The sequence below is a fragment of the Eleutherodactylus coqui genome, chromosome 1 (assembly GCF_035609145.1).
Source record: "Eleutherodactylus coqui strain aEleCoq1 chromosome 1, aEleCoq1.hap1, whole genome shotgun sequence".
Lineage (NCBI taxonomy): Eukaryota > Metazoa > Chordata > Amphibia > Anura > Eleutherodactylidae > Eleutherodactylus > Eleutherodactylus coqui.
This window is the reverse complement of record NC_089837.1, coordinates 331,287,758-331,302,449: the sequence shown is the minus strand read 5'-3', so window position 1 is coordinate 331,302,449 and position 14,692 is coordinate 331,287,758. Positions and strand designations below refer to the sequence as shown.

Sequence of the window (14,692 nt, the reverse complement as noted above, 5' to 3'; positions counted from 1 at the left end):
CAGCATACCGCGCCATTGTATAATGACAGAAAGAGAAAGCCCCATAGAAAACCTTGAATCCAAAATTGGATTGCAAAGGGTTAAAGGCGATCTGACATCACATCTGAACACCATTAACTATGTCAGAGCTGAAAGCTGAGGGGAGCTGCTTTTTATACTCACTGGGTCCCTTATTCAAATGCTGTGCCCCTTAGAAATTGATGCACAAGGACAATGCAACTCTTCACAAGGCTGGGCGCGAGCGCTCTGGTTCATTGTTATGGGATAATGAATGCACAAGGCCTTGTGAAGAGAGGAAGGAAAAAAAGTCATACATTTATTTCTCAGGGGCATAGTGCTGAAACAGAGGAACCAGTGAATATAAGAAGTAGCTCCCCGGTCCCCTGCACACTTACCTCTGAATACCATAATGTAGTTTAGGGGGTTGGGGAGGGTCAAAGATGATGACCAAGGCCCTTTAAGCGTCATACTCACATAGAAGGAAGACTCACGAGTTGTGTAACAAAATGTTGCAACATTTATTGTTCTTTCCTTTGTTTTGTATGCTAAAGAGTTTATGGGCTCACAAGTTTGATAGATCCTCAGTTATGTGCATTGATGATACAGCACTTCTGTTACAGATTTTCAGTGTGAATTCTGAATGAAAAACCCATTAAAATTCAGCAGTACATCCACCATTGTGAATATGTTTGTAAAGAGTGTCATGTGGGCAGATGCCTTCATATTAGGCTACCTACAAGATTGCGTAAGAAAAATAAGTCATCATGTGCATTATGCATCATTAGACCGCACCCAGAGCAGCAATCAGACTGAAATCACATACTTCCTGCTATGAATGAGTCTACAGTGTTAGATTTGTCCTTAGGGCTCAGTGTTCTACATGTATACAGCTAACCTGATTTTGATCCCCAGATTGTCACTTTGTAGGTGTTTCACGGGCTTCTATATGCTCTCCATCATGTCTTTCCCATCTAATGTAATGTATTTTCTAGTGTGACCCCACTCGGTAAGTTTAAAAATATCACGAGTCAAATACAAAAGTTTAAGTAAAAAAACAAAACAAACAAAAAAAACAAAAAAAAACAGACCGCCATAAATAAGAAGATATAAGGGGAAAAAAAAAATGTATGTATGTATGTGTATATATATATATATACATACACACACATACATACACACATACACACACACACACACACACACGTTAGTAAAAGTCCAACTAATTTTAGCAAATTCTAAAAGAGGTGATTAAACAAAGACAACACACTGACCTGTGTCTTGGCGAAACTGTGCAAGGGTTGCAATATCAATAATATACGGTGCCAGCTTTGGATCAGCTTGTCCAAGGGCAATACTATTGCTGTTCCCCAGAGCACGGGTATTTTTCTGAAGCTGGTAAGACTGCATACATTGCTCAATATAGTTGCTCACTTTACTGTTGTACGGTCTCCATTTACCAAGTTCATCTTGCCATTCCCAAACAGCCACTGCAAGAGACCCAGAATTCCACTGGTTTGCCAGTGTAGAAAGTCCAGATGGGCCTGCGGCTCCCCCACTTTGAGGTGGGCCGGCTGCCATTCTAGGTGGTGCACTATTCCTTTTCTCAGATGAAGCTGCTCTATGGTTTAAAGGATCCTTTCAGGAACAGGAGTAGTTTCTCCATGAACCATCGTCTTGACTGAGAAGAAAAAAAACATAACAGTTTGATTAGTAATTGGTAATATAGTATCATCAGTTGGCAATATTGTATCAGAATAAACACAGCAGACTATAAACACACTACTGCAACAACTCTGGTCAGACTATGGTGTACTGAAAACAAACTGAATAAATGTGTTTCATTGTTTTCACTTTTGTAAATAGTGCAATTCAGTTTATTTTCCTTGTATCGCGCACATTTGTCATCAACATTCCCCCTATAGACGATATGAGGGAGAATTTACTCAGACCTGCGTAATATACGCCAGTCTACGTAAAGACTGCCCCTGAGAGCAAGTTTACCAAGAGGTGTACACTAGAGATGAGCGAGTATACTCGCTAAGGTTAACTACTCGAGCGAGTAGGGCCTTAGCCAAGTATCCTCCCACTCGTCTCTAAAGATTCGGCGGCCGGCGGGGGAGAGCGGGGAGGAACGAAGGGGAGATCTCTCTCTCCCTCTCTCCCCCCTGCAACTCACCTGTCACCCGCGCCGGCAGCCGAATCTTTAGAGACGAGCGGGGAGATACTCGGCTAAGGCCCTACTCGCTCGAGTAGTTAGCCTTAGCGAGTATACTCGCTCATCTCTAGTGTACACCTTTAATAAAGTTGGCGCATCTGGCCAATCCTTTTTGCCAGACTGACATCTATGCCAGCTATAAGTTACACTAGTTTATTTACAAAAAAGAAAAAAAAAAATTGACAGGTTGAAAAACACAAGGCAACAGCGTATTTCATGCCGACTGAAATACACATACACCTGTGTGAATGCACCCCAATTGTCAGATGTCCTTGAACTCAGCTTGTGAAGTGATGGAGACCAACAGCTGCAATGTCCCCCATACAGTGCACACACAAACAGGGGATCCTGCTCCCCACTGCCTATAAGAGTGTCAGACAGCAGCAAGGAAGACATTATAGAGTAGTACTAAGGGTGGTAACTGGGAACCCAGCACTAGAGCCTTCAGCAGAGTCTGTCTCTCTTTCCCACGGCAGCTGCTTTCTCCTCTCCATAGAAGTCTATAGGCAGCAGCTGTAACCTATTTCAGACGTTATCTAGGAAAGGACATTTGGGAAAAGTATTGTCAGAAAAGCCAAAATCACGGCAATGCCGTAGACTGCCAAGCAGCATCTCACAACACACCCATTAACTGTGTTTTTCAGCTGGATTCCAGGCACAGAGTAAGATCGGGCTCACACAAGCATAATTTCATTGCGTATTACGTGCGCATAATTTGCAGGGAATGGAGTGAAAGTACACTGATTTTCATTGACTTATTCACACTAGTCATTAGTGCGCATAATACGTGTGCAGAAGAGAACACGACATGTTTTATCATACCGAGTATTATGCACGATAGAGCCCTATTGTTCTCTGGGGGCGTGTAATAAATGCTGTACACACAGAATTATATTGCGTATGTGCGGCGTATATACGCAACATCAAGTTACAGAGTGGAAAATTGGGGGGAAAAAAATGGCCGACTACAGATGACAGCGGGCATAAGATACGCCGTCATGCAGAGAGCAAAAAAATCCCTGCCCCACGCAGAGATATGCCTGCGCATCTTGTTCGTGCAAAGAAGAAAAAACAAACAAAAAAAAACACTGCATTATTTATTTTGCTCTGTATTTGCACAGGGAAAGGTCACATATTGAACTAATTGCCCATTTTAATGAATGGGAGCACAGTTTTGTGCTTTTTGCACAGGCAAAAAGGAGAGAAAAACATCTGCACGTAAATACGCATATCCCATTGCTCAAATACGTGGATCAAATGCATGCGCAAGCATGATTACACCCGCGTGGCACCGACCTAAAGACGATTTGCTGCAGATTTTATCGTCGATTGTGATCAAATTGAAAGTGTAAAATCTGCTGCAGTTCCGCAACACAATCCGCTAGTGTGAGCATCCTCTGAGGCCGCCCACACACTTGTGTTCATCTTCTCTGCCATTCGGTCAGTCATAGCAACCCAGCAATGACAGTGACCCTAGTGCCAGACTAGGCACAAGACCCGTAGAAGTATGATGGGGTCTGGGTCTGCCGGGTATTCGTCATGCCGCATGGCATTTTCCCGCACAAAGTAATGCAGCATACTGTGCCGTTTAGTCTGGAACTTCGTACCAATGACTCGAGACATAGTCCGGCGGCACACGATGGCATGCGGAAGCCCACGGCAGAATCCGGCCTGACCGCGGCCAGCGACCCTGCCTTCTTCATCTTTATTGCGGATGGTTGCAGAGAGCTGCCGTCAGACATGCGCAGTTCAGGTTTTTTTCCTGCACCGTTACTAGGTGATGGCACGGGTACCTGAATCCTATCTGCAGTGTTAATGCAGAAGGGTCGCAGTTCGGATGACTTCAATGGAAGCCGTCTGTGCGGACACTAAAATAGAACATGCTGTGATTTCAGATTGTGCGCAGACATGCAAACGCTCCATTGTTTGAATAGATGCGGAATACCGTGGATCGTCCACGCGGGTGATCATCATGGATCCCACAATTCAAACTTGTCGCTTGCAGCCGACCATAGGTCCCTAAATGAAGGATCTACGCATCGTACAAGTGGGAGCTCTTGAGGCCGGACCCCATTAGAAGAGTCTGAGAGGTCTGTGATTAAGGAGCTTGTGTCTTGTGACTTCTCTCTCAGTACAACAATTCTATTAGCAGCACATTGAAGTCATTAGACAGCAGTGCACAATATCCCGTAAAGGAACCATACCAAATTCACTGATTTCTGAAAAGGAGAAAAAAAAAAAAAAATTTGACCACTGAAAGTTGCCACCCACCCGCATGTTAGAATGGGTGGACTACTTAGCAGCGCCACTCCATGCATTACACAGTGCTGACAGTGGGGGAACCAACCAGAAGGGGAGTGGAACACTGAAATCCCCGATTCAACTACTTTCAGCCCATCAGCTTAGCCTGTAAGACTAAAAAGTAAGTGGCAGAGCTTCTCTAAGTCATGAATCTCAGAATCAGCCACAGCTTCCCGTGGGCAGTTTTAGTTTACTTTTCAGAAATGTCTGAATTACGTACGGTCCGTGTGATACGTGGCCATGCAGAGAGCACTCACAGCCATACGTGGCCTCTGCCGGCCGACCTGATGTGTACTAAGGTAGAACGCTCCAGGAGACACTCAGCCTTTTACCGATACCTTCGTGGGCAAGAGTCCTTACAGTGGTTGTGGGGTCAGTACAAGCCTCATGGGATCAACTCGTTCTCCTTATACCAAAGCCCTTCTAATTAATGGCCGTCCTTATAAGACACGGCTGTCCAGGGGGCCACACACCAGTGCAGCTCCTCTACTGGCTAACAGCTGGGGGTCTCAATCACAATTGATTTCCGGTCGTGGGCTTTTCCGTAGCATACGGTGGGCTGTATTTGCTGCAGAATCTGGAGCGGCCGTTCCCCCTTCGGATTCCGCAATGCAAGTCTGTCCGTGTGAAGGCAGCCATACACAGTGGGATGGATTTGGTTTTCTCTACACCCCATAATTTATTAGCTGGGAAGCCCACCAGTCTTACCAGGATATTCTTTTGAGATTTCAAAAAAAGGGGGTTGTCCCAGTTCTTAATTTTTTTAAAGGGTAAAACCCTGTTCCACATACCGTAGCATAACTAACCGGCCCGTTTACAGGATGCCACAGACAATCAATAACGGAGTCCTGTCATTGGCTGCAGCAGCCCGTGACGTTCCATATACATGCAGTCTGTAAACAAACAGCGGAGGACCGAGCAGTGGTGAGGGGAGTGGGGAGTATATGCCGCTTAGTTATTTACAGCTTGGGGGAATAGGATTTTAACATTAACAAACCAAACCTTGGACAGCCCCTTTAAATGTTTCTCCCCACTGGACATTACATGGCAGCCCCAACAGGACGGACCTCCAACTGCTGCACTGTGTAGGACCGAGTGGATGAGCACCGCTGCCTTGTGACAAGTCACGTGTCCCAGCAGGATGGTAGGGTAAGTCCGCCTGCGCACAGGACACCCGGCATGTCATCACCTATCAGCGGCCCCCCGAGTGCTGCAGCCATACCCCGGCCCCGGCACGGAGGCACACGGGTGTATGCGCTCACAGCACAACTACTTCCCCGGAGACTTGCTGCACCCCCGGGGACAGGCCGGACACCAGGGGGCACTGGTATCCGGGCGGCGGGGCCCTCAGAGGGTAGGGACACGGGCAGAGCACTCACATGAGCCGCGTCGACGTCCCCAGCAACTGCCGCCTCTCTCGCTCCCACACTCGGTCCTCGGCCGCGTCTAGCAAGGCGCTGCACCTGGTCAGGATGACGTAGCAGTCACGTGTCGTCGAGTAGTCACATGACGCCTCCAACGATTTCCTTTCTATACCGCGTACGGCCTGAAGGGGCACACCTGAGCTCTATGGTGGCGGCTGACGGGCAAACCCACCCGCTTGTACAGGGTGCCACCCTGCTGTCCCCCTTTCGCACCCAGTCACACGATGTTAGGGAGTAGATATATGAATATGCTCTAAAACAGAAGCAGTCTTGTTGCCCCTGGCAACCAATCACAGCACAGCCTTCATCTCTTTACACAAACGCTTTCTACTGCGATTAATCGCAGTATAAAGGCTAATGCCCACGGACGGATTTCTGCCATGTTTTTAATGCGGTGGAAATCCACAGCGTTATCCCGCAAGCTATTAGGTACTATTTAACCTAATAGCTCAATGTTCACGCTGCAGAATTCTACTGCGAAATTCCGCAGCGTGAAAGAATCCGCTGCATGTTCTAATTGCTGCGGGAAAATGCGCGGCTGGCTTCCATTGTAGTGAATAGAAACAATCCGTCACGTGATACTTCTGCTGTGATCACAGCGGAAGTATTGCGTGATTATGCTTCAACGCCGGCTGCATCATCGCCCACGGCCGGCGCCCCATGTGCTACACTGTGCATGCCCGCCGGCTTGTCAGACGGGACTCGCACAGCGGATCCGGAGAGGTGAGTATGGGTTCTTTGGAGGGACTCTGTCGGACTCTGGGAATCCGTGTCCGACTCTGCTGCTATATTCCGCTGGTGGAGTCTGACACAGCTGTGGGCTTCCACTGAAATCAATGCCGCCTCATAGACATGCGCTCGATCACGGCACAGGACGGCACTTTCCAGCGCCGCGATTTTCAAGAGCTGTCTGCATTATATTTGTCCATTTAGCGTACCTTATCCCCATCACAATGATGGTGTGCGCTAAAACACGCTGTCGGACGCAGAAAGTAAAATCACAGCCAAGTGAAGCGTTTTAAATCATGGCGCTTTGCCGCGTTCGTGTGAGAGTAGCCTTAGGGAATGTTTACACGTAGTGGAAAATGATGTGGGCTGTCCGCAGGGGTCAATCCGCACTGAATTCCTCACCAAAACATGTCAAACTGCGCCGTTCATGTGAAACCGCAGCAGATTTCACCCAACATGCAGAATTTTGTGTCCAACCACTTCAATAGCCTATAATACGCCCCCAAATATTGTGTATTTTTTTACGTGTTTGTACATCAATTGAAAAAATACGGTGATGTGAATGAACCCATTGAAATCAATGGGCTCTAGTCACTGCGTAATACGCTGCGCAAATACGCTGGTGTGAACAAGCCCTTACTATACAATTACAATCTGCACTTTAAAGGCAACCATTAGCCCTCATGTCCACGGGCACGCACAGATTCCGCATGGGGAATTCCGCACGGAACCCACCTATGCCTGCGGCCGGCGACCCTGTGTAACTGTCCATGTCTTCTTTCTTCTGCACAGAAGTGCCGGCTGTCAGACATGCGCAGTACAGATTTTTAATTTACATCTCCTGCTCTTCCCGCAAAATCTGCGGCCCATACACAACTGTGTCAACTGTGATGGGCCGCGGATCAGGCGGTTTCCATTGACTTCAATGGAAGCTGTCCTTGTGGGAACGGCAGTAAAATAGAGGATGCTGCGATTTTTTTATCTGCGAGCTGAAATCGCAATTGGTTTCTGCTCATGTACAAATTAAATAATTTTTCCATAGCATGCTGTGGTGGGTTATTGCTGCAGAATCTGGAGGCGAACGCCCACTCAGGATTCCGTACCAAAAATATGCCCCTGGACACAAGTCCTAAGGCTGATGTGGCCTTTGGTGAAAATGAGTTTGACACTCCTGCACTAATTAGCCATTTAAATGGCTGGGAGCGTTTTTGCGAGTTTTTTGCACACGCAAAAAGTACAGTAAAAAACGCACTTACGCACTCAAATACACAACGCCCATTCTACAAAAACACAGCATAAATACATATACGCTCGTGTGAATCCTTACCTCACCATCATCTGATTTTAATAACTTTCTTTTATTTTTACCTTATGGGGCAATGTCATTGTTTTTCGCAGGTCAAGCTATAGTTCTTCTTGGTACCGTTTTGGAGTACATACAAAGTTTTGATCGCTTTTTATTTTTTTTCTTGGAAAAGAAGTGAATAATGTAAGCAATTTTGATGTGTATTTTTTTTCTGATGGTGTTCATCATGCGGGATAAATAATATATTTTAATAGAGCAAACTTTTACAGACATAGCAACACCAATTATGTAAATTTTTTTATTGTGTTTTTTTATGCATATTGTGAAAAAGGTTTTTTTTTTAATACCTAAAATGCTATTAGGGTAGGATCACAATTTGCAGGCCGCTTTCACATGGCCGAAAAACATCGCATGAGATTTACACGTTGCAAGACGCACAAATCGCACACAAATATGAACCCCATTCTTTTGAATGGGGTCATACATATGAGTGATTTTCTCCCATATTGCGCCGCGGTGTGGAAAAAAAATCACAGCATGCCCTATCTTTGGGCGTTCCTTCGGGACCTGTAGTGGCCCAGAGTTACGCCCATTTACACACACAGATAATCTTTCAAAAGATTGAAAGATCAACAATCGTTTTGCATAAAAGACTAATAGGCACTAATTGCTATTAGTACTTTATTAGCTTAATTTACATGCAAATGAGCTTCTAGGAGCTGTTGCAGAACTCAGCAGGAGGTCTGAGCTCTGTAATTAGCTCTATTGTTTAGCCATGAGCTCCCCGTGGAGAATTCAGCACCATGGACAGCAGACACAGTGTGCAGTCCTGCTTATGAGCTTTTCTGCTGAAGGACTGTTTTCAGGCAGAACTGAAATTCATCGTTCGGCAGAAAACTGAAAAATGGGCACATTTACACGCCGCGATTATCACTCAAAAGATGGCTTTTGAGCGATAATCGTTGTGTCTAAATGGACCTTTAGGGGCCCCTCCAGCAGTTTGTCTTTGTCTCATGTCACTGTTGAGAGTGACCTATAGTTCAGTGTTGTCTGTATTAACACAAAACAGAGCATGAAAGGGTTAATGTCTGGTGTCTGGAAATTATATCAGTTTAGTCTAGTTATGTGTATTATCTGTCCTAACTTCCCTATGCATGTGCCTTGTAATATGTCAGGTGTTAGGGGGAGGAGTTAGAGAGAGAGTGTGAGAGGAGACAGAAGATGATGGAGGAGAAGTGAAGTGGAGAGAATGGAGATGGAGGAGAGAACGGCTGCTCCTGCCGGGGCTGAGCCTGGACAATGTCTCTCCTCACGGGAAGTTCATTACCTCTGGGAATAGGAATGCAAGAAACGCAGGGAAGGAGTTGGTGTGAGAATGCAATGCTGCCCGCTCCCTCGCTGAACCGAAACTTAAAGAAACCAGTGGGAAAGTTGATTGAATCTTGATGTGTAATAGAGTTTGCCTCAAGAGAAGCGTCCATCAGATAACAGCGACTGAGGATGTGTATGCCTCGGGAGACGAACTGTACTTAAATTTGAATGAGTCAAGGAATGTAAGTTCTAGAAGGTTTATTCTAAAGCACTGAATGCCGTACTTTGCCAAGCTCAAGTGAGCTGTTTGTAATTGCAATTAACTCTTTCCAATCCAATTTGTATCCTGGTTTTCCAAGGGGGCTTACTGTTTTTCTGCCGTTATACAACAGCGCTATATGCTGGCTAAAGCCAGTACTGCATGAGGTGACACGTTGGATAGGCTCTGACAGCAGAGAGGCTGAAAATATACAGTAAGAGAACCCCGACGGACGTGTGCCAACATTGGAGCTGTACAGCCTTAAATCATAATGTCTTCAGACGTCACACAGTAGATTGGAAAGGGTTAAAAATTTTAGCCACCGGTTTTTGTTGTGGATTGATCTTTATTCCGGGAGTGTGATTCGTCACTTATACCGGGACACTTGCGTCACGATGACACTGTTGGGATAATTAGTTAGATCCCCTTATTCCTCCCCGATGCATAGCTGGACTAGGCTTGCCTTTGGCCATCTTAGAAGAGGGAGTGTTAGGGCTAGCAGGGACAGACAGCCAGGGGATCCCTACGCCAGCCCTCTCCTGTGCCCCTACCTACTTGCTCCCCTGGGCTAAGCCCCAGGGCAAAAACTGGGTGACGGTCCCTATGCTGCTCTAGTGACAGGGACCCCAAGGAAGGGAGGACAGGGGAACTAGCAGATAGCACTGAGTACAGAGAAAAAACAAACTGAATAAACCAGAGAGTCGTCAGAAAGCAGGCAGGGTCAAAACCAGGAGTCACATGCGAGATACAAGAGGGCAAAACCGAGGCAGAGTCAAGAGAAAGTCCGGAGTCAAAACACGAGTAAATCAGGTCAAATAAAGCGGGTGTAGGCAGAGCGAGTCTAAACCAAACACTGACAACCAGTGTCTGGCCAAGCCAGGTATAGAAGCAGAGCTCCCCGCCCAAAGGGGGCAGGGAGAAGTCACATGACGACCAGAGGAATCACAAAGCCGCCTCCCCCGGTGGTGCGCACCAACCAGAGTACCGACCAGCTGACTGATGCAACCACGCAAGACCAACCACCAGAGTGGGGGAACCCTGGACACAGCCACCAGACCAGCCCCCCGCAGTTTCAGGACGAGCGGCCTGCCCCAACTGGACACCGGTGCCCCCAGTGGTAACCCCATCCCTAACACAGAGACGGTAGAGCCACCGTGAACTGTCTGCCAAAATATACCCCGCTGTCACCTCACTTGAAGTCACTGCAAACACATCGCCCATTGTTTTCAATGGGACCAACAAAATCATCGCACAGTGTGCGAGGTGCACGTGAGTGCGATGCGAGATTTCCCATTGCAAACTAAGATGGGGTCATATGCATGAGCGATTCTCTTTCACGGCATGTCCTATCTTTGGGCGTTTAACACATCACATGGTGTGTAATGTGCGCCTTAGTACAATGTGAGGTTTCCCATTTAAAACAAAAACTTGCACCCGCGGGTAAACTGCACGTTGATGAGCACGATATTGCGCTCACCCATGTGTAGGAAACCTAAGGGTATGTTTACACGCAAGAATTCACAGTGAAGAATTCCATGTGAATTCCGCCTCTAAAATCTGCATCAGAGGAAGTTTTTTATGTGGAATTTGCCCTGTCTATAGGCAAAATCCACATGTGTAATTTCGACATTGTTTCTGCATTAAGGAATGACATATCACTTTTTGATGAGGAAACAAAATTTCCTGCATTAGAGTTTCACATGTGGATTTTGCCCATTGGCAGGGCAAATTCCGTCTGCAGATCCATGCCAAAAGACATGGATTTGAAAATCCACAGTATGACTGTTTTCTGCTACGGATTTCTTAAATCTGTTTTTTTAGTGTGCATTGATGCATACTAGAGATGAGCGAGCGTACTCGGAAAAGCACTACTCGCTCGAGTAATTTGCTTTATCCGAGTATCGCTGTGCTCGGGTCTGAAGATTCGGGTGCCGCTGCGGCTGACAGGTGAGTCGCAGGGGAGAGCGGGCAGGAGAGAGGGAGAGAAAGATCTCCCCTCCGTTCCTCCCCGCTCTCCCCTGCAGCTCCCCGCTCCGTGCCGGCACCCGAATCTTCAGGGACGAGCACAGCGATACTCGGATAAAGCAAATTACTCGAGCGAGTAGTGCTTTTCCGAGTACGCTCGCTCATCTCTAATGCATACCCAAATCCACACCATTTAGTGCGGATGTGGACACGGATCTGCAGCAGACTTTACCTGTTACCATACAGCGCGGCACGGGGTCCCACGGTCGGCGCGCGTCGCTCCGGCGGCCTGGAGCCCTGTGTCGGGGTTATCCCAGCGGCTTGGGGCGGCCGGTGGGCGGCGGCGTGGGCGTGTCCGCCCGTAGGGTGCCGCCCACACTCCTCCGTTCTTCTTATACAGCAGTGGGTGGAGTTGCCTCCTCCCACTCTCCGCCCCTGGGCGGAGCCTTGTGGTTAAAAGACTGGCAGTGAATTGAGCTCACTGCAAGTTATTGGTTCTGCTTTCATCCAGTCAGTCTGCAGTTTTCCTCAGCCAGTCCCTAGTTGTCTGTCAGCTCCTTCTTGCTATCCTTTGCTCAGTCTGTTTCTGTATGTTCTGTTAGCCTCTAATCTGGTCTGTCTCAGTCAGCACTAGTTGCTATTCAGTATCCTGTCAGTTTGCCTGTGAGCTCCATCTCCAGCCCTGCTTGTACTTGTAAGTTCTGTTGGTTGGTTCCACCTGCCTCTTCTGTCGGCACTCTGTCCCCCGTTAGTGAGTTTCCATCTAGGTAGTCGCCAGGTCCCTAGCCAGAGCAGGGACCGCCGCCCAGTTGTCCGCCTGGGGTTAGCCAGGGCCGAGGCAAGTAGGCAGGGACAGTGGGGTGCGGGAAGATCAGGGCCCCCCACCTGGCGCTTGGGGGGGCAGAGTGCCGTAACATTACCCTTTCAATTGAAGGGCCTAAGTCTGCTATGTATCTGCATCAAAGTGCGCTAAGGGCCCATTTAGACACAATGATTTTTGCTCCAAATGCGCTCAAAAGCCATCTTTTGAGCGATAATCACTACGTGTAAACGTGCGCCCATTGTGCACTATTTGTTCATCGCTGACTTCAAGCCAGCTTGAAAACCGTTTTTACTGCTTATCAAGACTGCACGCTGAGTTCTCCGCGGGTAGCACTGATAGTATTCTTTTAGCAACTATCCGGCTGGAGAACAATGGAGCTGAATACAGATAACAGACCTCCAGCTGTTATCTGCATTCAGCAAAAGGCTTCATTTGCACGCTAATAAGCTACTAAGTAGTTTATGCAAAATGATTACTCAAAGATGTCATCATCGTTGTGTCTAAATAGACCTGAAGTGTGAACTCACCATTGGGGTGCATACACCGAGGCTGCTATGCCCTTGTGCAGAGGAAGTACTGCCGCTTAGCTCCGCCCCCGTCCCACCCCTCCCATTGCAAATAGTGGCAAGGGGCGGGAACTCAGTTCCTGCTCCTGGCTCTTCCATCCTCCCCCCCCCCCCTCCTGCAGACAAGGACATTGTATATCGGCTCGGTGTGAAAACCGAGCCGCTATACGGTCGTCTAAATAAGCCCTAAGGCTGCATTCATACAGCCGAGAAACTGTGCAACGCGAGGTGCACAAATCTCGCATGAATATGAACCCCATTCTTTTGTTTGCAGTCCTATACATGAGCGACCTTTTCCCGCCCATGCGTATGTAGCCTAAAAGAAAATTATATAGGCTACGATCAACATGCATTTAGTTCAGTGCTCGTTATATAGGAACGAGTATTCAGCCCGTGTAAAAGGAGCACTAATTATGTATTATTAGAAGCTGCATAATATCTCTCCTCATCCACATGTTAAAACTCTTTTTTTTTTAATAACATATTCTTAATTTCATTTGTCACAAAAAATAACAAGAACAATACAGCAACTATCTAGTAATAGTCTTTGTGGAGCTGGAAGAGAAGATAACAGTACAATTGTTCATCATTGTATTAGAAAATACCACAACAGTACAAATCACTGCTTGTAAAAAATAATTATCCTGTGCTAATAAATTATAAGAGAATGGAATACAGAGGAAGTCACATTTTCAAACTCTAACGTATTGTGTAGAAAGTAATGGAGTGAACTGAAAGGTGGAGGCCCCTCGGCAATCACCCCCTTTTCCCTTCCTAAAAATCTCACCCTAAGCTTCCACTACTTCAGCTATTGTGTGATTATTCAATTGGGTTGTGCTGCCATCTAGTGACTGTTTACATATACACCATTCATAGTAACAGTATGCAAGGCTGAAAAAAGACAAATGTCCATCCAGTTCAGCCTGTCCCCCCCCCCCCCCCTCCCCCCTTGTTGAGCCAGAGGAAGGCAAAAAACTCCAATAAGGCAGGAGCCAATTTACCCCATTTTGGGGGAAAAAATCCTTCCCGACTACATAATGGCAGTCCTTGATAGGCAGTCTGCTAAGACAGCCCTGGCGACTTTCAGAAGGTCCCCGGCTGCCAAGACACTCACACATCTCCCTGCAATCTCATCATAATTGACAGCGGCATTTAAAGGATTAATAACACTGATCAGCCACATGGCTGATTACAGCTATTGCCAGCAGGTGTCAACTGTAATAAACAGCTAACGCCTGTGCTATATGAAAAGAGATCGCCCTGCAATCTCTCTTCATACATACCCCGACCTCGCAGGATGTAACTGTACATCCTATAGTGGTAAGGGGTTAAATCGGGTTTCCAAGGTTAGGGTGGATTCAGACGACCGTATATCGGGCCGATATACGGTGTCCTCATCTGCAGGGGGGGGGGGGAGGATGGAAGAGCCAGGAGCAGAAACTGAGCTCCCGCCCCCTCTCTGCCTCCTCTCCACCCCCTCTCCGCCCCTCTGCACTATTTGCAATGAAAGGAGGTGGGGCGAGAGCGGGTCTAAGTTCTGAGAATTAGCCCTGCCCCTGTCCCGCCTCTCCCCATTGCAAATAGTGCAGAGGGGCGGAGAGGAGGCAGAGAGGGGGCGGGAGCTCAGAGCACTGCTGTAGTACTAGATTTTTTTTCAAAGACATTCAATTTTTTAAAATTATTTTCTGCTGCGCCTTCTGCGTGCAATTACATTTTTATTTTTCCATGAACATAGTTGAGCAAGGGCTCATTTTTTGCGGGATGTCCTGTAGTTTATGTTGGTACCAATCTGG

The 14,692-nt window shown here is 47.2% G+C and overlaps 1 protein-coding gene across 2 annotated transcripts in view; it reads right to left on the bottom strand.

The window, feature by feature from the left end:
* The window catches only part of DTX2 (deltex E3 ubiquitin ligase 2), a 62,880-nt gene extending 56,845 nt beyond the window's left edge, over positions 1 to 6,035 (bottom strand). For both annotated transcript variants that reach the window (XM_066575310.1, XM_066575319.1), the window contains exons 1-2: positions 5,896 to 6,035; positions 1,272 to 1,678 (exon numbers count right to left, since the gene is read on the bottom strand). In XM_066575310.1, the coding sequence (XP_066431407.1) occupies positions 1,272 to 1,578 (307 nt within the window). In that variant the 5' untranslated portion in view covers positions 1,579 to 1,678; positions 5,896 to 6,035. The remainder of the gene's footprint in view (positions 1 to 1,271; positions 1,679 to 5,895) is intronic.
* Between the last annotated feature and the right edge of the window lie 8,657 nt (positions 6,036 to 14,692).